Below are 21,320 nucleotides of genomic sequence, written 5' to 3' on the forward strand. Positions count from 1 at the left end.
CTGGAGATGGACTGAGGAGGGGAAGGAAAGAGAACATTTTTTAACTGTTCTCCATTACTTCTTCATGTTCTGTGTGGCACCTGCATGTTAAAAATTATCAACACCCCTGGGAACACAGTACCCTCTCTCAAAATCCCAGTCCCCTTTATCCACAAGGAAGGAAACTCCTGTCCCACTGAAATTACAAGCAGCAACACTCTGCTTGTCTCTGGAAAACACACTTCTTTTAAATATCTCTTGAGAGGCTCTAAACAAAAAGCTGCAGCTTCCCCTCTCACTGTTGTTTGCTGTATTTACACCAAAGGCCTTCGTTTCCACCTTACTGCACATGCACTGAAGCTATTTTTGGCCATGAGTGACGTGGCTTTGTTTGCATAACTGGGTTCCCACCTCATGATCTGCCGCTCTAATAGTTTGCAAAATAATAGCTGGAAAATGTCTGATTCCCAAAGAAATGCCTGTAAAGTTCAGTCTGCCTTTATCTTAAGTCTGAAATAAAGGGGGAAAAAAAGGAAGAAAAAAGCCTTTCTGCAGCATCACTTATTAAATGCTTCAGCAAGATGTAAAGCAAATTATGTAGTGACGACCAGCTGGGATGTAGGGATTTAATTCTGCTCTGGTTTGGGTAAAAGGGTATCAAACCAGAAATGACAACCCCAAATTCACACAGTGGAGCTTTAAACACTCCAGCCAGATCCACTGCAGCCCTGATTTGTAACAACTCACGTCAACCCAAAATATCATCCGCAGGAAATGCAAACTTATCACTGATGGTTAAAAACAAAAGCAGAGCTCAAAATAGCAGCATTTCAGATGAGGCAAATACTATTGCTATTCTCAACTGTCAGAGCTGAGCTGCAATCACAGATCTCTCTTGAGGAATACTTGGTGTTTGTCCAGGGTTAAAAATAAAAGTGAGATATTTCAGAAGAGAAAGAGATGGCCCTAATAAAGAATGTATGGAAATGAATTGTGGGTACAGAAAGATCCAACCACTGGTTCTTCTTGTCCAGTCCCCAGCTACTGGCAAAAGATGGACAAAATCCATTTCTACAGGAACTCTGTCACTGCAAAATGCTGTGGTGGGATGAACACTGTCCTAATCAGCACAGCTGACTGAGCCAGGAGAACTGGGCATTTTTGATTTAGCACACCTTCTTTTGAAAGTACCGGTGCTTCAGGTTCTCACTTCACTCCCAGGATGGTGCTGCCTGAACCAGAACTTCACATTTGGGCAGCATTATTGCTCTGTTTTACTGGTGACATCTCCCTTCACTATCTTCCTCCCTCATCCATTACCCTCACCCACCCCTGCACACAACCTTAGAAGGGCTTGAGGCATTTCCCTTTTCACCTCACATACTCACTGGCTCCAGGGAAGTCACAGATTAATGAACATGTGGACTCACATGCTCATGATTAACATGAAGCCACAAAAGACCTCGAGCAGCTCAATCCCCCACAAACCCTTGTTGCAGCAAAGAGCAGGGACAGAGGCTGTGGTGGGGAACAGCTCTCCCTCCTCATCTCTAGGAAGAAATTTCTCACCTGCAGGAATCACTGAGCTGCCAGAGAGGGGAGGAGAGTCGTTTCTAGACATCTTTCTTACCCTGCACTGGCAGAGCACATCCGGGGAGCTCCACTCATGGCCGGCTGTGCTGAGCTGGATTTCAGGAGGGAATCACAGAGCAAGCACCAAGCACTGCAATCACAGGGCACGCACCTGGCAGCACACTGTGCAGCAGGGCTGATGGAAACAAAACAACATACCTGTTCACTAAACACTGCATTACTGTCTGAACCATCCCATGGAGTCGCTGTGGGGCCGGGAGCCTTCCAGTGCCGAGCCCAGACCTGTCGTACTCAGACAGTGGGAAATCTCCAGAGGTGTTGGAGCCAGCAGTGGCACACACAGATGAACAACTGGGAGTCACCACTCCAAAGACAAAGGCAGTCCTACAAGACAGCTTCTGTCAGCATCACCCTGTGCTGTTCCAGGAACACACAGCACTGCCAAGGCACCTCAGTGCATCATTGCCACAGTGAAGTCTCGAAACACTTTAATTCACCTGTGTCTCTTTGTTTGCTTGCTTCCTAGAGGATGACACCTGACTGCAGCCTGTTTAGGTGCCTGAAAGACAACTGCAACAAGACAGCCCTGTCCCTGCTTGGCAGTGAGCTGCTCATTATTCAGCTCAGCCCCCTCCTCAGCACTACACTGACACTGATCTGACACATCCACATCTGAACATCTCAGAGACACCAAGTACCCCCCAGTACACAAGTCCCCTTCAGAAGACAGACAAATCACTGCCTGGCTGCCATGGGACTTGTTTGTTTCTCCAGGCAAGGCTAAACTCACCTAAAATTTTGGAAATGTGTCAAGAGGCAGAGCTGAGGAGCACCCATCACACAAAGGGCAGCGGTGGAGTTATTTCTGCTCTTAGATATAAGTCCTCGTATGAGGAGCAGTGTAAAGGGAAATCATTCCCCAGTGACTCATCTCTGTTGGAGGAACCTGCTTCCTGGGCATTCCACTCCAGCTGCAGTTTACAGCAGCCCTTTGCCGGCTTGCAGCAGTTGTTCTCTTTCCTTTCTCTCCAAATCATACACAGCATCCCTAGGGAGAAATCCTACATGGGACATCAGCACAAGGAGCAACAGCAGACAAGGAGAATTGCAAAGACAACTCTTTCTCAGATTGTAGATTTACAGGAAAACACAGATTGACCTGGGAAGGGACTGGTGCCCAAGCAGCTCTCCACATTCAGCAAAAGTTAAGCCAACTGCTGAGGGCAAGGGTGATTCGGGGCCAGTGGCCAAAGACCCTTCCAAAGGTGGTCCCTGATGGCCACAGGCTCCACGTCCCCAACAAGGGGGTGATGTCTCTGCTGCTGGCTCACAGTAGTTCAGTCCCTGCAGCCTTCCCACTGCATCCTGCTGATGCACAGGGTGACAAATGGGATTTCATACTGGTAACAGCAGCACTGCCACCAGTTGTTATTCCATCTCTCTCCCAGTTGCACAGGAGTGCCACCGCTGACCCCATCACAGCAGAGCTACCACAAAATCTCTATTCTTGCTCAGATAAGACTGATCTCTCAAGGATTTTGGACAACAGGATAATGTATTTCCTTAGATATTAGAGACTGAAAGAGATTTATTAGGGGAATTTTTCTCTATATTCTGTGCAGTCCATTAAGAGATGAAGTTTTCCCTGATTCACGAGGAGCTCATTGCAGGCCATGTGACTGCACTAATATAATACCCAAGTTCCCTTTGCAGCCTCTTATCCTCTTAATTCTATACTCCTCATTCTCCAAGTACAAGCACAGTGATGGGTCAACATCCCAAGTTTAATACAGGTATGAAAACCTCTGTAATTCTGCAGGACAAAAACAGGGACAAAATTAGACCCTTTATTCCTCCCTTTGGTACAAGAGGCAGCTTGTTACCAAACCCTACTTCGGCTTCTTCATTTCAAAGCACAGAGCAAAACCCAGCCAAAGCAGCTGCACCTTCCCTGCAAGCCCCATATTTTCACATGGCAGCATCACAGCAGTGGGGCCAAGTTTTTATGAACCTGTATCTGGGGTTTATGAACTTATCCCATCTCCACGTTGCACCAGGTTCATCAGATTAGTCCAGGCTGGGGAGAGCAGCACAGGGAATGGTCCTGGATGTTCCTTCCAGGTTGTCAATGGAAACAAATCAAGTGCTTTGCACACATGGGATCACACACAGCTCCAACACCACAGGAGCAGGACAGTCCTCCCACCTCTCCCCCACAGGATCTGTCAGGCTGACAGTGCAGTGAAGCACTCGGAGGACAGGGAGCCACACACACGGCAAACACTTCCCCTTCATCCCTCGATGCATTTCTGGATACATCCACCTACCCAGTGACCAGTGGCTTCAGCAACACTTTTGTGATGTATCTCAAACCTGATGCATCCCAGAACCACATCTCAGCAGAAGAGACTCTGAAGCCATGACCTGTGCTTTTGCCTTTCCCTCCCAAGTTTAGCTCCTTTTCAGCTAAATACTGGTGACACTGCAGTGGCCTTGAATCACAAACGCAGCCAGAGCTTAGGAAGCACCACAAAAGCATTTGTTCCAATATTTACTCAGAGATTTTTCATGCTACACCTACCACAAACTTTAGTTTATTGAGAACATAGTGCATTGGGGAAGGGCAAACCACAGAGTATATACTGCTGCCAAGCAAAATGTCATTAAGGTTTTAGCAATGCAACACAAATTGACTTTACATTAAAGCTTCTTTTGTATAAACCATATCCCAGAGTGAAACACAGTGACAGAGCTGAGTAATGAGTTGAAGCAGAGCAATCAAGGTGGAACTACTGAGCAATAGGAAAAAGGAGCCATTCCAAACTGCTATTTAAAGTTAGGTTGAGAGTTTCATTTGAACTACAGAAGAGGTGATTATGTACAGTCACCATCACACACATTTAATACCATGTAGGATGCAGTACCTACCACCTGCAGTTGCACAGAAGACACCCCAAGGTTCAATTGCACTATAAAAACCATCATGATCTGGAAGCTGAAATTCTTCTTGATACAGAATTAGACATAACTGCTGAAGAGCTGAAAACCTCTTCTAAGTCTGTAACTTCAAATCTCTGCCTTGTGCTACCCAGCACATGAACCCACAATTAAAGTTCACCATTTTGTCATTTCTAACCTCTCCTTCCTGTCAGGATCCACACTCCCCGTCTGGCCCCAGGAGTGCTGGAAAACACCTGTGTTATGGCACTGCTGGTGCAACTCCAAAGGAATCAAGGCTTCTGTGCCTCCAGCCCTGCTCTGCACAAAACCACAGCACTTTTAAACGCTATTTCTAAATAAGCAGAGCATGGTAGGTTTGGAAGCACCACTCAGTTCTGGTTCTAGGCATCCTTGCTTGGCATTAACAGCCATCCCAGCCCCTGGGGAGCAGGTTCAAGGCATGGCCCGTTCATGCGAAATGGATGCAAATGGGTTGAGGGCTGACCTGGAGTTTACACCCTCATTCACAGTGCTCTTCATGCTCTGACCAGCTCATAAATCAAATCAGATCAGACACATCACAGCTCAGGTGCTCGAAAGGCTGCAGTGCTGCAAACCCCCCCAGTTCGGGGACCCTTGCTGGGCTCTCCTCACGCAGACAGATGGGGCTGGATCACCGCACTGGAGAGCTCTGAGGCTTTGAGACAGGGCCGCCAGGACCTGTCAGCCTGCACTGAATCCCTGCCTCCTCCTCGAGTGAGCAAGCCAATTTTTATTTATTTTAACAACTGTGAACAGAAGACAGTTTTTCAGAACTTGCTAAAAACATTTATAAATGCCCAAGAGTGGCTTCAAGGAGGAAAAAAACTACATAAAGATTTCAGAGCACTGCTAAGTAGAGTAACGTAATAAGTTTATAAAGATATAAAACAACTCTCCCCAAAATACACAGCTCAGACATACCCTGCTAGCAGAAGCACTCAATGTTTAAGATGAGGGAAGAGAGATTCAAAGAGGATGTGTTTTCCTGGCAGCCCTCCATACATGCATATAAACCTCTCGTAGCAGCACACTGATATTTAAACTAATTAGCACCAGGAAAGCCATGGGACTGTGCTTTTCTCTCAGCCTATTCACAGGGACAGGAGGACTCCAAAATGCCTGTGATTACATCCCACTCACGTACCAGGATGCTGCAGTCCATGAGCCCCAGCACATCCCCTTCCTCCCCAAGTACAAGGCAAGAGAAACACGATGCAGGACACATTGCAAAGAGGAAAAAAAAATCACCCCACTACCCAAAATGCCCACTCAGCATTATGTGAGAGGATAAAAATAGCAAGCAGCAGAGCTGGCCCTGAATATCAAGCAGCATTCCCTGTTCATTGCAGCACAATGTGAGCAAGAGAGAACCCAAATCACTCTGTTCCCCTTCACTCTGTTCTCCTGGAGGCTGCACGTTGTCTGAATTTCCTATTCCTCATAAACACGCTGGTGGGGAATTAGCTCAGGAGAGCTGCAGACATACATCCACCATCATTGCAATGGCAACCCCCTACCAGCCTCTGGAAACAGTTCCTGACTTCCAGAGGAGAAAGGACAGGCTGGGGGGTGGGTTTAGTGAATATTCAACACCTCTGCACAGCAGGCCTGCCTATTATTAGTATAGGGGATGTCAAAGAAGCTGGCTCTCATGCAAAGTTTCCATTCTAGCTAATTAACAGTGGCTTCCTCCAGCATATCAGTTTGGGCTTTAGTCCCTTGTACAAGAGCACGCAGGGCGGGAAGGGAGGAAAGGAGCAGAGAACAGGAATGGCTGCAGTCATCTTTGGGAACTTAAAGGCTGAAAATTAAATCTCTCATCACAGAGCGAGAACCAATACACACCTCCACACATTGAGAGGATGGTTCCCATTTTAGGAAGGGCTGAGTCTCCTGGAGTACCATCCCCACCTGGAGTAGTGTCTGCCTATGGAGAGAGCTGAGACACCTTCGACTGGGAGCCACAAGTCCCTTCTTGATAGGAAGCAGCAGAGGCCAGTGATTTGGGTCAGTATGGAGCCAGTCCAGGATGGGACTGTCATCCTCTGCTTCTGCCACCCAGACCATAAAACATCTCCCAGCACTGCTCTGGGGCTGAAGAAGGTAACTCACTGCCCTTGTCCATGGTCCCCAGGGATCAGCCATGTCCCAGCTGGCAGGACCTGCCTGAGGGTAAATCAGAGGCATGATCGATTCTGAGGGCTCTGGCAGAGCCAGGGCTGCCTTCCAGTTTCCTCTGGGATCTCGGTGAAGTCTGCAGTTTGGGGTACCTTGAGGTCTCGTGCAAGATGCTTTTGATTGCGCCAAACTGCTCCCATAAAAGCAAAGGCTCTGAGTGACCTAAGTGCTAAACCAAAATGCTCTGCACATAAACCATTTCAACGCAGAGTTTTATCCAGGCTGAAAAGTGTACTCTGGAAAGAAAATAAAATACTGAAAGCTTTCAGAAGTCATGTCAGTTTGACCCTCTTTACTTTTTACCTGTTTTTTTAAATCAGGAGAGTAATAAAAAAATAATTGTATGGCTTTACATGTACCACCCTCTAGTGCTTCAGTTTTCTTATTCCTCCTACGAAGTGGGAACAATAAACCACACCTACTCCACAGAAAACTTCTCCAGGTTGTGCCCAGACTTGCAGACTCTTTGGTTAAGAGAACAGAGCCACAAGCAGCAAGAAAAAACACAGGTTTGTGCATGCACACATGCACTCCCAGGATAAAAATCAGATGGAGACATTTGCCCTTCTCTCCTCTCCTGCAACTGCATTTTGCCATCCCTGCTCTCTTTTAATATGCAGTCAGCTGTGAAATGATGAACGCCGATAACAGATGTGACAAACAATAAAGGGTGGTCTTGACAAGGGGATTCCTCCTTGGGCTTAGGATCAGCCCCTCAGCCCAGACTTCCGGGTTAGCAGGTAGTTAAGAGATGCCATTTCTAACTCACAAATACAACTCCACAATTAAAAAAAAAAAAAAAAAAAAAAAAAAAAGAAAGAAAAAAAGAAAGAAGAGGGGTATGTTCTTGCCAAAATCTGCACACTGTGCAGAGCAAAGAACAAGCAGCCTCTGAGGGTTCACAAAGTAGCTGCTCATCAACAGCTTCGGAGTTTTGAAAGCCATGCAGTGATATCAATGTACCAGTGCTCTTCTTGCACAACCACTCTCACCCCTCCAAGGGCCAGGATGGCCCTGGTGCCCCTAAGACAAGTCTGATGCTTTGCCAGTCTCCTCCTGCTGTCTCCCCAGCTCACACACTCCCATCCAAGAAGGAAATCAGGCACAGTTTCTGCAGAAGCCTGGCCTCTGCTTTGGAAGTATAAATCACTTTCTGCACTAGCTCTGTCACCTGACCAGTGTCAGCCGTCAGTGAAGGCATCTGACAAGCAACACAGCCAAGCCCACAAGTCTTACCTCAAATTTATAAATCTTGCCAGAGTACAAATTTCTTTCTGGCAAAGAGATGATTTACAGACCTGCAGATCTTCATTGAGCTTGGGGCAGAGGCAACAGATGAGTTTTCCAGCACTGCTGTTGTGAGCCACATTTAGAGATCCTGCTCTTGCAGCACTGGCACAGTACCCCTGATTTATAAACCCCAGCAGAGGTTTCACACCTGCCTGTTTGCCATAATTCAGGCTGAGCAACAAGCTGTCTAACGGTAGCTCTGAACAAGTCTCCCCAAGCCCAGTTCTCTGCCCCAGTGGTGCACAGATCTTTGGGATGGCCATGTCTGAGCCAAACACCACCCACAGATCTCTGTACTCGTGAGAAGCTCATGTCCCTTTCCAGCTCCACATCTTCCCTAGATACCACCACTGGAGAAGCAGAGTTTCTTAGCTAACCCTTCCCAAACTTCAGCAGGGCTTTTGGTTTGCAAAGGTTTCGGTTTTCCACTGGCTCTCTAAGGGTCTCTCATATCAGGCTCTGTATGCAACCAGAAACAGCTCAGGATGTGGACCATTCAGGAGCAATTCTGTGTCAAAACAGAACAGCACCTTGGCTTCCAGGAGGGCCTCAAGGACAGCTATGAAAGCTGCAAAGGCTCCTCTTCAGAGATTAATAAAGTGATCAAATATATCCATGCACTGGTCAGTACCAGATTCTGAACATGGAAACAGTTAATGAATAGCAGACCTGATGACATTCCAAGGTCAGACCAGCACGCTGTACAACAGGATACTTCACCTGCTGTACTGCTCTGCAGTCACCTGCCTCTGTCGTGGCCCCACGGACAAACAGCTTTATTGGATCTGGATCTATCTTCCAGGAACTTAGATGATCCAAGCTTTGGATGTTCAGCTTGTCTAAAACCAAAACAGCCTTCCTGAGTTGAAAGAAGCAGTTCATGTCTGGGAAGCAAGATAAGACCCAAAGGGAAGGGAGAGAAAAGGAATGGCTGAACTCCCTGTCTTATCTATCCCTCTGGCTTTTATCTCAGCCCACAAAAAAATCAGGAAAGAAAACAGCAGTGATGCAAGATGGCATCCCAGAAAGGCACAAGTGACCGAAAAACCAGCGGCCCATCCCTGCGTGTGTTCCCTGGAATCCAACACCCAACCCAAGGATGGAGAAGTCAGTCTCATTTACTGCCAACTTACTGCTTGTATGATGGAAAAACAGGCACAGAGGCCAGGTCCTCCCTGGAAATCACACTTCAGAAAGGCAGTTCATCAGATATCAAAGGGAAAATGAATACAATAAAGGTCTGGTAGGGAAGGACAGTAGTGGGGCAGGAAAGAGCCACAGAGACACAACCACAGGTCAGTCCCCCCCTCTCGATTCCAGCAGGGAAATTCCTGGCTCCCAGATCATCCTGTGTTTGTCTGTCCTAGAGGAACAACAAGGGCCAAAATTCTTCTGCCATACTCACTAGAAAACTCTCCTTGCACCACATTGCAAGCTAGAAAATCTGTTGGGTTTTGGACAACCCAGAGTGCGATATGTTGGGTACCAGTGAAACCAGACTCACAAATACTACAAATCCAAAACAAGACCATAGAATAGCCAAGGTCTCCAGACCTCAAATTCATGGCACAGCAAAAAAAAAACCAAGCCCCACCCAAGCAAGGCAACATATCAGACAAATTATACAATTGTTGCCATATTTTCTGAATTTTTCCCAGAGAAAGACGTGAACATCCCCAGGCCCACGACAGCTTTTACTTCCCCTGCTAGAAGCATCATTCACAGAAAAAGAACAAGGTGGATTGTGCCTCTATTTGCAAAACACTTTGGGAAAGAATCAATGACACGAATTTATCACTGAGATGGTGCTGGGGGCAGTACCAAACTCAAAGGACACATGACTAAAAAAGGAAGGGCAAAAATAAATCCATCAAAACCATGGAGCAGACCTAAAGGTGATGTGGAACATCACCTGCAAGGGACATTCAGCCACAGGAAATGGAGGCTCAGTGCCTCCATCAGACCAGAAAGCTTCCAATATACACTGAAGGAAAGCTAATTCAGGGGAAAGCACCTGTTCTTTTATTGTCACCAAATTACTCTAATAACAAAAAAATCCCCATGTATGGCTGGAGGAACCACGGCCTGAGGGAGCTGTTAGCAAAGCAGATTGTTAGTTTGCCAGGCTGAACACATAGCAGGTAAATCCCACCCCTGAGACAGGCATAGGCACGTTCCACACTGCACCTTACCCTACTGATCTGCAGCTTCTCAGCTCCAGGCTTGAAGAGGTTCCACCGACGGCCACCGTTCCTGCAGTTCCCGCGCACCTTCAGAGTCTTTGAAGCCTGTTCGTTCTCAGCTGCCAGGAGAAAATCCACAGGAAGGGAAAAAAAAAAAAAGGGAATGACAAAAGATAAACGCTGTGCTTTAGCTCAGGCTGGGGGCGGAGGCTGTTCTTTTAAATGAAAGAAACAAAATTGTTTGCAAGAGACTCATTCAACCTCTTCTTTATAAAAAGAGAGCAGAGGGTATATTTAGGTGCTTTATTTAGTGCTCTTGGGATACAAGAGAAATAGTGCAGCTTGGATACTACAAAGCACAGGCACAAGAGAGCAGAGCCTGGAGCCACATCCAGAGGTGGGGTCAGACAGGCTGGGTGTGGAGCCAGGATGCTCCCCCAGGAGCTCCAGGAAGCAGGAGACCCCCATCTGCACACACAGGGCAACAGCTCCCTGGCCATCACTGACACCAGCACCACTGTAGCAGGACCTGCAGAATTCCCAGCTGGACAGTCACTGTGGGCTGTATGATGCCAGGCCTTGGAGAAGAAACAGATCCTTGAATTTACAGAAAACAGAAACGGAAAAGGCAAAAAAAACTTGATTTTTTTTTTAAGGAAACTGGGCTAGTTCTCACCCCAAGAGTTTCAGGCCAGCCCCTCACAGATGCAGTTCTGCTCTAGCTTTAAGCAAGCAATACCACTTACACCAAACCTCAGCCTGGCCCTGCAGATGGCACATACCCAGGCACAAAGCAGCTTGCAAAGGAGAGGCAAATGAGCTCTATTTTTCCAATCAACCCAAATTTTCATCTCCCCATCCTATCCCACTCTCTTTTTGAGGTGAGGCTGCCATTCTGTGTGAGACTAGAGTCATTCCCTCCCACAATTAGCAAGCGATTTTAATCCCTTTTTCCATCAGGGTTCCATCTGGCCTGGAGGAACAGGCACTAGGAGGAAGGAAACAGGGCTGGGCACCGCACCTGTCCCCCAGCAGCTGCCATCACAGGTACGTGTGGGCCAGGCAGGGCACATGGATGTGTAACCACACCCCCATGACTGTTCCCAACCCCCGGAGCCTTGTCATCCCTCTCATGGAGAATGGCATCTACAGAAAACAGCCACATTCTGGAATTCTTCCCTAAAAGATGCACAGTGCTGAATTCCTATTTCCTCATGTGCCTCTAACCCAGTCAGAGCTTTCAGACTGTCAGTCATGAGGGGTTTGAAACCAGCACAAATGGTCCCAGGCTTTGGAAGAGTGGAGACCCCCAAACCAAACAGGTTAGGGCCCTGCTTTGCCCAGGACTGAGAGCAGCGGAGCAGGGGCCCTGCTGCAGGCTGGCTGGGCAGCAATCCTGATTTTCTTCCAGCGTTGCTGGGAGAGAGATTGCACTGAGACCTATTTCCTGAACGCTGATGCAGGCAGCCTGCTGCTATTTTTAGCAATACACACTTCACTTTGGAGGCTCAGGGAGAGCCAGGCTGCAGCACGATGCCAATTATAGCAGGAGGCTGCTCCCGGCTCCAGCGCCCACGGGCCATGGAGTAGCACCCGGGAGCAGCAGCGAACCTGGGAATGCTCCCGCTGAGACGTGGGTGACTCCCCATGTGCCAGCAACGTGTGCACCCCGAAAGCAGAGCCAGCAGTTCACAGAAGAGGCAGCCAATTTGCCTTGTCCTTCCTAGTTGTTCTCAACCCTGATGTGCTGCCACCATCCATCAACTGCTCGGATCCCCGGCGTGCTCCTGAGTGATGCCAGCACAGTCTGGCAGCACTCCCGTGCTTGCCCATTGCTAAATCACAGGATTCTTCATGCCAGCAGTATCCCTTCAGGAAATCATCTCCTTACTCTAATTATCAATCTTTTTAATTAGGAGGTTCAAAAATGATGTCATCTATTCAACCATCAGCCAATTTACCTGCCAACACAAGACCCTGCCAGCAAATACATTCCGTGGTGCTCTCTCTAGCATCGTGAGCAGGACAAATGCAGGACAGCTCACCCCAGTCTTTGGCTCATGAGATTCCCTTCTTGATGAAGAAAAGTACCCAAGCACAAGAGGAAAAACAACTCCTCACTTCTTCTTGTCTTTCCACACAAACACGAGACTTGAGTTGTGATCTCTGCATCCATCACCACTCACCACCTCCAAACGATGAGTACTCACAGCAGAGGATTCTAAGAGGACAGAGAAAACTACCAAATGTAAACTCACACAGAAGCTGCTGAACACCTCTTACACCTTATGTGCCTACCTGTTCATCTTCTCATAACCAAATTACAGGGACTGTGTTCAGACACACTAAAGAGAGAAAGCAGCCTTATTTCCTAAACACACTATACACAAAGAGACCTTATTAGCCAACAAGCAACTCCTCAGCATGGGGCTATCGGAGCTCCCTCACCTGGTGCCAGGGGTGTAACAAGCCACATTCCTCACTTTTGCACCTATCCCGCCCTTGGCTGGCTCTGCAGGAGGGGTGGCACCGAGACAGCTGGGGGAGGAAGATGCAAAGCTACTCACCACGCCGCCGCAGCAGGTGCTGCATGCGCCCGCCCAGCTGGTCCAGCCCCTGCGGGGTGCTCTGCGACAGCGGCTCCGAGCGGCACCTCTCCACCAGGACCTTGAAGGGTGGCGCTTGTGGGGACGGCTGAGGAGGATGGGACACTGGCTGCCAAGAGAAGGGTCAGAGAAGAATTTTACCAGTGAGTCAAACTTCAGGCAAAGCAATCACAGAACATATAACAACAACAGAATTTCCAGGACAGAGCACACCTCGGACTGCCCGCTGCAATCTGCCCCCTCTGCATGTCTGACTGCGAGATTGAGACCTGCTGGCTCTGCTGCTGGACCCCCCAGTGCCTCCATTGCAGGGGGCTTGTCCCTGGAACACAGCAGTATTTGAGTCCAACAACTCCCAGTGGCATTGAGCGACCAAGGCACTTCTGGGAGTAACACTATGGAGATATCTGCTTCCAGCGTTTAGGCTACTCTCACGTTCCCAGATACCAGCAGGAGCACACGCAGGAGGGAATTAGCTGGTGCTGAGGACACAGGACTAGCTAAAACATCTGGGGTTGGCTTCACAATGTGCAACGAGGGCTGGCTGCTTGCTAAGGGACAGCAAACAGCAGCCAAGGACTGGTTGGCAGGATGGGGCCTCACCCCCCAGACCCATCAGAGCAAAGGACCAGGCCAGGCCTGGAGATGGTGGACAGGGTCAGCCAGACTTCAGATCATCAGGCAGGTCCCCAGGTAAAGCTGGTGAGTCACTTACAGGTCAGGGGCAGGCCCACGAGGGGAATCTCTGCAGGTTCCTCTGACCATCCATTACAGGGGCCATCAACAACACACGCCTCTAACACCATTTTCTCTCTAATGTTTGTAGCAGCCACTACAGCAATTGGTTTTGTCCTTTTTTTCAGTTATTACAGTGTGCCTTATCTCCTGGGAGAACACATCTTACAGCCCTTGCCACGTTTCAGATGGTCCAAAAGCAAGGATGGGGCAAACCACAGCACTTATAAGAAAACTGGGACCTCCTTCTCTGAAAACACCCAGGTACATTTTTAGCAAAACTAGACCATTTTTCCTAAAAGATTCACAGAGGAAAGCAGGAATTATCACAGCAGTTTCTCTGGAGCTGACTGATGACATCAGCTAACAAGACATGTTACTGGTCTATCAAATATTACTTGCATGAATAAAATAGTTCCAGTTGATGGAAGCACCCATATAGCAGTCAAATACCCCAGTTACACCTTAACAGTTGGTAACCCAAAGAATTAGCATATGGAGAAAAATGTTGGAGGTTTCCTCACTCCAACTTTTATTTTTCTATTCCAGGAGGAAAAGTTCCTGAAAAAGACAACTGTGCTGTGACATTTTGCAGAATGAAATGTCCTTTGTAAAAACATCACAATTCAAACTCCTATTTTTCATTTTATTCTCTATGACATGTGACACCATGGAAGTCTTGTGTATAATCTTAGAGTCAAGAAATCAGAAGAAAAATCATTTGACAAAGGTCAGGAGAAGCAGACAGGAGGTGTTTCCTTCTGGGAGGCTTCTGCCCCCAATCAGAGATACATCTGTCACACTTCCAGGGCCCTGCTAATAGCTGGGTGCCTGGGATGGTTTGGTGGATCTGTCTAAGGACTCCAGAAGCCCGTTTTCACTGATGGGCTCTTATTTTCATTTAAAGCAGACAGGCTGTAATTACCCCAAAGGCACAGTGGGAAGCTGTGGATGAATTAAGGCTCCATCTCCCATTGCCTGCTCCCAGCACTGTATCCAGTGACCCAGGACACTCCTCTGGGCTGGGCAACAGCTGGGAGGAGGTAAAAGCCAAAGAAAACCTTCCATCCAGGGAAGTTTTGCACACACAGCCCCTTTAGCACACAGACCCAGAGGTTCCCATTCCTATCACTACTCTGATGGCACCACAGAGGTGGCCTGTTGTAACTTTTGAGCCTGGGAATGAGACACAACAAGTAAAACATGTGGAAATCTCAATTATCCATGTGTTCTGTGGCTGGTTATATATACATGCGAAGCCTATCAGCTTTGCACACTCAACCTACCTTTCCCCGACAATGCTAAAAATATGTTTCCCAAAAAAACCCTCTGCCCCACTATAGATAGCACTAAATATAGGCTTTAATTCAAGATTTTCCTAGCACCTCATGGTTATTACGAATACAAAAATCTGAACAGCTTGAAGATAGGCTTTAGAGATTTTGTCTTCTCTAAAAATAAGATGATTGTCAGACATAACCATATTAAAAGCCATAAATACCCCGAATCTTCATTCTGCAAGTAAATTGCACCTCGCTGCAGACAGGAATACAGCGCTCTTTTGGCAACAGCAGGATTTGGAAAGTAAAGCACTGTTTCTTAATTTGGAAGGACTATAAAGTCTTTTGTAAGCAGTAGACTGAGGAACTGAATAACCAGGAGATGAAGAGAGCTCTGAAGACCAACTCTCCGAGACACCATTTCCTGGTCAGTGCCATTCAAGAGTGGGAGGGAAGGAATAAATTGACTCAGCAATCCCATCTCTGCAGCTGCTCCCAACATGTTCTGCAGCAGAGAGACAATAAAACAATCTCAAGCTAAAGGTCACTATGAACTTGCTGGGCATCACCTGCAATTTCTCATCAAACACAGAAAAAAAAGTTGCTGTATCTTCCTCTCATGAAAAGACACTTGCAGCTGCACTAAAGCAAAACCCCAAACCTGTGGGAGGATCTGAGATATGCCCCAGCTATCAGACAGCAGATCTGCAAACCCATCCTCTGGCATGTGCACACTCAGGCAAATCAGTAATCCTGTGCTTCCAGTCGGACCCACCACACAGGGAGAGGCTTCCATTTTCCCACACAAAGCACACAGTGCAGGAACCACCAAACCTATTAATGCCCTGAAAGCACCAACCCTGCCCCAGCCCTCTGGGCCACTCAGAGCACCATCACACTCCACAGCAGGGAGCACTGGGACAGGTTGGCTCCTGAGAGGCAAAAACTCAACAGCTGCTCAAGAGAAGCATCTGCCATGATGCTGAGGAGTGAGTTTGATCACACTGCCCCTTACAGAGCCCTGAAACCAAACTGCCTGGAAAACCTGGGCATCCCACTGGCCTGGCACCTCATCCCATGGTTCACACCCCGCCTGCCCAGGTTGGCAAGCCTGTAGAAATGTCATTGTCGCACTTCTGGCAATCCTAATTGCCCCGGAGAATGGCCCCACAAACACAACTGGTGTCTGTGCGCAGCCACAACAGCCAGAAGCAAGCGGCAGGCTGCAAACTTTCTGGAGATAAAATCCAAAATCCTATGGAAAAAGGGAAAGCCTGCTGTTCCATAAAAATCACCTCTTATTTCACGAATAAGCCAGCAGAGGGCACAGAAAGACTGCGGTGAAACCCCTCTGCTCTGTGACTGCGAGGGTGACACGAGCCCGAAAGATTCACGGGGCTCAGTCCCAGTGGGTGGCCCTGGGATGAGCAGGGACGATCTCTCTGCCAGCAATAAATCTAACAGTTGTTTCTGGGCCCTAAAAACTCTAAACTGATACCTAAAATATGATCACAGATGCATATTCTTGCAACCTTTCCTCATGTCATTCCAAAGGAGGTATCAAATCCCCCACAAACCTTGTCCAAGGACACAACATGTAGTTTGAAACCCTGATGTGAAGCTGGAACTCCAAACTAATCTACGTCGTATCAAAGCTTCCTTACACCTCAATGTCATCTCAAGCTACTGCAAGTGGTCCAAGACAATTCATGGGGCTATGCCTGACTCCCTGCAGCAGCGGTCTTCCTACTGGGATGCTTTAGAGGCAGGATAATTCCCTTCAGTAGAGGCATGGAAAATGGAAATTTCTAGAGTTTGCAACTGTCCAAAACTTAGTAAAGCCTCCATCTCATCTTTTACTCCATTTCTCATCTCTCTCCAAACAAGGAAGGCACCTTCATTCCAGAGATGCAGCAGTGTGAATGAGTAATTCATTTCCCATTAGAATCTATTTGACCTTTATTGTTCTTCCAATTCTTCAAAACATTTTATCTCCACTGTTTCACAAGTTTCCAGAGCACAGGAGAACTTGGGATGGTGTCTGAAAGCAACTGTCAGGGGGACAGTTTAAGAAGTGGGTTCTACCTTTCTACAGCTGCTCTTATTAAATGCTGTTGCAATGCTATTTCCTTTACAGCACTAAGATCAAATCCTGTTGAGCTGTTACTTGCCCATAAAATCGGTCAGCTCCTGCCCAAAGACATTACAATTCTAAAAGGCAAGGCCAAGAAAGCAAGAAACAGGAGCATTAATTGCAGGAGAGTACAGCTAAACAGATTTACTTACTGCCAGAACCAACCTGCATGTCCCCCAAATGCCACTCCAGCATCCCTGGTACTACACCAGCCTCAGCCTCTCACACCAAATCCTCACGGATTTGGGCACGAGCCTCAGTGGGAACCAGTACTTTTGTGCTTTCTGTGGGACAATGTGGAAGTTGTTTGGAAAACACTTTCTTCCCTACACTGCTCACAAACTGTAAAACTGCTGGGGAACTTGCCTACAGCAGCTGGCCAAGCCAAGCCAAGCCAAGCCAAGCCAAGCCACCCTGGCCCGGCAGCATCTTCTCCCTGCTTGAGGTTGAGCATTTCCCTTGAAATACAAAGCCTTCAGTTAATCACAGCAGCCTGGAGGTGGCAGGGCCAACAACTGTCCTGGGGAACAGGTGCCAGCAAAGAGCTGAATTTAGCCCTAAAACAATAAGAGGCTGGAGTTTGCTGACACTGTCACGTTCAGGCTGAAGTTCCTCCTCTTCCATATTTATTTTTGGTCAAACATTTCCGAGTGCCGCTCCCTGATGAGAGATAGGCGAACAAATCCCTGGGGGATCTCAGGTCAGTTGTTACTGGAGCTGCTGGAGGACTTTCCAGGTCTGTTCCCATCCCAGAGCATCCTTCCATGAGCCTCACTTTGACTGCTCTGGGTTTGCTGCTGCTGCCAATCCATTTTCAAATCTGCAGGGCGAGTCTCTGTGATGCAGGAGGTGTTTACAACCCAGGAGGGGGGCTCTCTGCTCTCCCTCCCACCCTACAGCTGCTCCTGCTCAGGGAGGAAGCGACGGCAGCCTGGAGGTCCCGCTACTACTGCCACACTCAACGGGAACACAGGGGAGGTTTCCTGCCCAGTTGTCTCAAGCACCTTATTTAAGCTTCTTGGTAATGTTTGTAACCTGCAGCAGCTGAGCTGGGACTTACAGTATCTCCTGTTCACACAGCTGAGCTGGGATTCTGCCCTGGGATCACACATGCAGCCACTGCCTTCAGCCAGTGGAGATGTGGCTGCCCTGGGAAAAGGGGGACACTGTTCTCCTCTGCTCCACTCAATCCTTTTGTGCCTCTCTTATCTTGCTTAGTCCCCATGAAGGGATATCAAACCACAGCCCTCTCAAGCTCCTCCTAAAAACATTTCTTCCAGAGACCACAAGAAGTGAGCAACCACTACTCACCTCACCTCTGGAGTGCCTGGAATTACACAGTGAGCTGTCCGTAATTTGTTGTATTACACAAAACGGAGTAGAAAAACAAATCCAGGAATAACTAACAATGCTCCTGCCCGTTTTAGCTGGGAGTCAGAACTTCAGATTTTTTTCCCCCCATCATTTCTAATCTGCTGCCAATTTTCAAACACTTCCCCTCTTGGCTCAGAAGCTTCAGTGACCCCTTTTCCAACAGGGAACAGTGTCATCACCTCTGGAATATCTCTGGTCTCTCCAAGCCTGAAAGGAAAGGAGGAAGTTCCTTCACAAAATTGACCCAATTTCCCTACCTGGCACCTTAAAAAAAAAGTCATAATTGCAGCCTCATCTCATCAGCAGGCAACCAGCTGAGCTGATCACATTGGGTCCTGCCATGTTTTTCCACAATTCCACAACTGGCACAGAGTGACAGAGACTGGCACAGCTGATAGGATTGTCACTGCTCACACTTTCTGCTGCACAGATACACTTGTGCAGGTGATAAAGCGATGGGATGAGAGTTATGGGATAGTCTGTCAGCTTCAGGAGGCCTTTTCTCATGCCATACATCTCCCTCCCTTATCCACGGGACTTCTGAGGTTTCCTAGCATTAAGCTGGACAAGACAGGTTTGTAATACCCGGAACCTACTGCACAATACAACGTCCACTTAAATGTTTTGACAATTTTAAGGGCTTTGAAAGACTTGCTTGTACCAAACAGGAATGTCCTGCCCTGGATTAGAGCCACCACCACTGCCCACCTCTCATTCAGGGCTGGGTATTTAAAATCCCAAAAGGAAACATCTTTTTGTGTACAGAGAGATGCAGGGAAGTGCTGACCAGACCCCTCTTGGCATAGAGTCACATTAAGAAGTTATTTTGCTTATATTATGTACCCAGATCCTAAGCAAGGCATTCCACTACAGGCTCAGCACAAACTACTGATGCCACACAACTTCTGACATGTTTGGAGCAGGAACAAAGCTCAGTAGAGTAACAACTCAGTGAGCTCTTCAAGACGTGTTTTTATTTTTCTGTTCTTGCACTCCATGCCAGGACTCCGACAGCTGTTCTGGATGCTGTGTTGTGACCACCATCATTCAGTAAAAATCAAAACCTACCACCTCTACTGTCATTTTAGGTAAGAAAACAGAGGCCACAGTGCAATTGCTGAATGCTGTTTGTCCACAGCACACTTCAAAACTCTCCATTTGCCAAAACCACTCTTCTCGGGAGCTTCTACTTCAAATGCACTAAATGTAAAGAGGAAAAAAATTAAAAGTAGTGCCTACAACCAACTTCTGCTCCACCCTCTTCTAGAGGCACTGATACACACAAATGGTCAAAGGGCTGCAGGAGAAGCAGCTCTGGAGGTTTAACCAAGAGCTCAGGGATATGCCAGGTAACTCAGACTGATATGGTGTCTACTGCCACCATTCACAGAACGATCTACTGAACTGAAAAGTCCAATGAGAATGTATAAAAATGCTTTCACATACAAACCAGCTTCCTAGGATATACAACAGTGGGGTCTCATTGCAGATATTATAGTAAAAGTTACTCACATTACTCGAAGTTACTCCTACCTTTCCATTTTTGAGCCGCCCAGAGGAGACAATCCTGGAGACGTGCACTTGGAAAGGCCGGCACTCTGAGCTGCAGTTAAACTCTTCCACTCCTTCTGTGATCTCCACAGAGTTCTGTTCTACAAATGAAGTGATTCCCCGCTTCTTAAAGCAGCCATCAGTCTGCTCCAAAACGTGCCTTTTCACTGCTGAACACTTCAAGAAAGTCACTACAGAGAAGTCAACGTCAGCAACTGCAGAACAGCCCAGGTCTGCAGCATCCAGGCTATTCACAGGAAGATCTTGAGAAGGCGGCAGGTCCCTGCCCATGACCTGACTCTTCTCCAGAGCACTGACAGTATCTTCAATCTCCTCAGCTGGGGTTGTCTCTGGAAGGTGGATTAAAGTCTCAGTCACTACAGAGAAGTCGCCATTGGCAGCTGGAGAATGGCCCAAGTCCACAGTATCCAGCTTATTCACAGGAAAATCTTGAGAAGGTGGCACATCCCTGCCCACAGCCTGTGCCTTCTCTGGAGTACTGCCTGAGTCCTGAATCCCCAGCTTACCTCCAGACAAGTCTTGCAAAGGCAGCTCAGGATTTCTCAAGTCCAGATTATGCAGCTCTGCCTTTGAAAGCTCCTGAGCCACTGCTGGAGATGGATCCGTGTCTTTAGCAACCACTGGGGCACAAGCCACATCCTCAGTACCAAGTTTAGTCGGCGATGTCTGTGGAAGGTGGATCTGAGCCTCGGTCACTGTAGAAAAGTCACCATCAGCAGCTGGAGAACAGCCCAGGTCTGCAGCGTCCAGATTACTGACAGCATGATCCTGCGAAGGTGGCAGGTCCCTGCCCACGATCCTCTCCAGGGTACTGCCAGTGTCTTGAGTCCCCAGCTTACCTCCAGACAAGTCTTGCAAAGGCAGCTCAGGATTTCTCAAGCCCTGAATATCCAGTTCTGCCTTTGAAAGCTCCTGAGCCACTGCTGGAGATGGATCCATGTCTTTAGCAACCACTGGAGCACAAGACACGTCCTCAGTATCAAGTTTAGTCGGCAATGCCAGTGGAAGGTGGATCTGAGCCTCAGTTTCTGCAGGAAAGTCACCACTGGCAGCTGGAGAATGGCCCAGGTCCACAGCATCCAGACTATTCATAGGAAGATCATGAGAAGGTGGCAGGTCCCTGCCCGTGACCTGTGTCTTTTCTGAAGTACTGCCCAAGTTCTGAATCGTGTCAGTCAGAGTCGTCTGGGGAAGTTCAATCAGATCCTCAGAGGCGTCTTTGCTATTTAGCTCAGTGAAAGAACCATCTGCAAGCTCTGGCAGGTGGGAGATGGATGGTTCTGGCCCAAAAGGAAAAAGTGATGTTCCATTAAGCCTGTCATTCCCGCTGCCCAGGGCAGAGGAACCAACCTCTTTGGACCCTTCCGTAGTTCTGCAATGCTGCACGGGCTCCTTCCCCACCAAACTCTCAAAG

The 21,320-nt window shown here is 47.9% G+C and overlaps 1 protein-coding gene across 6 annotated transcripts in view; it reads right to left on the minus strand.

Moving 5' to 3' along the window:
* The window catches only part of ARHGEF9 (Cdc42 guanine nucleotide exchange factor 9), a 186,388-nt gene extending 165,940 nt beyond the window's left edge, over positions 1-20,448 (minus strand). Inside the window, exons 1-3 of one of the 6 annotated variants that reach the window (XM_039384799.1) lie at positions 19,868-20,448; positions 12,773-12,920; positions 10,215-10,324 (exon numbers count right to left, since the gene is read on the minus strand). In XM_039384799.1, the coding sequence (XP_039240733.1) occupies positions 10,215-10,324; positions 12,773-12,920; positions 19,868-20,176 (567 nt within the window). In that variant the 5' untranslated portion in view covers positions 20,177-20,448. The remainder of the gene's footprint in view (positions 1-10,214; positions 10,325-12,772; positions 12,921-19,867) is intronic. The other 5 variants (XM_039384800.1, XM_039384798.1, XM_039384802.1 and 2 more) reach the window with 5 other exon arrangements.
* Positions 20,449-21,320: the final 872 nt, after the last annotated feature.

The sequence above is a fragment of the Pipra filicauda genome, unplaced genomic scaffold (assembly GCF_003945595.2).
Source record: "Pipra filicauda isolate LSUMZ 115617 unplaced genomic scaffold, ASM394559v2 scaffold377_size797966_pilon, whole genome shotgun sequence".
Classification (NCBI taxonomy): domain Eukaryota; kingdom Metazoa; phylum Chordata; class Aves; order Passeriformes; family Pipridae; genus Pipra; species Pipra filicauda.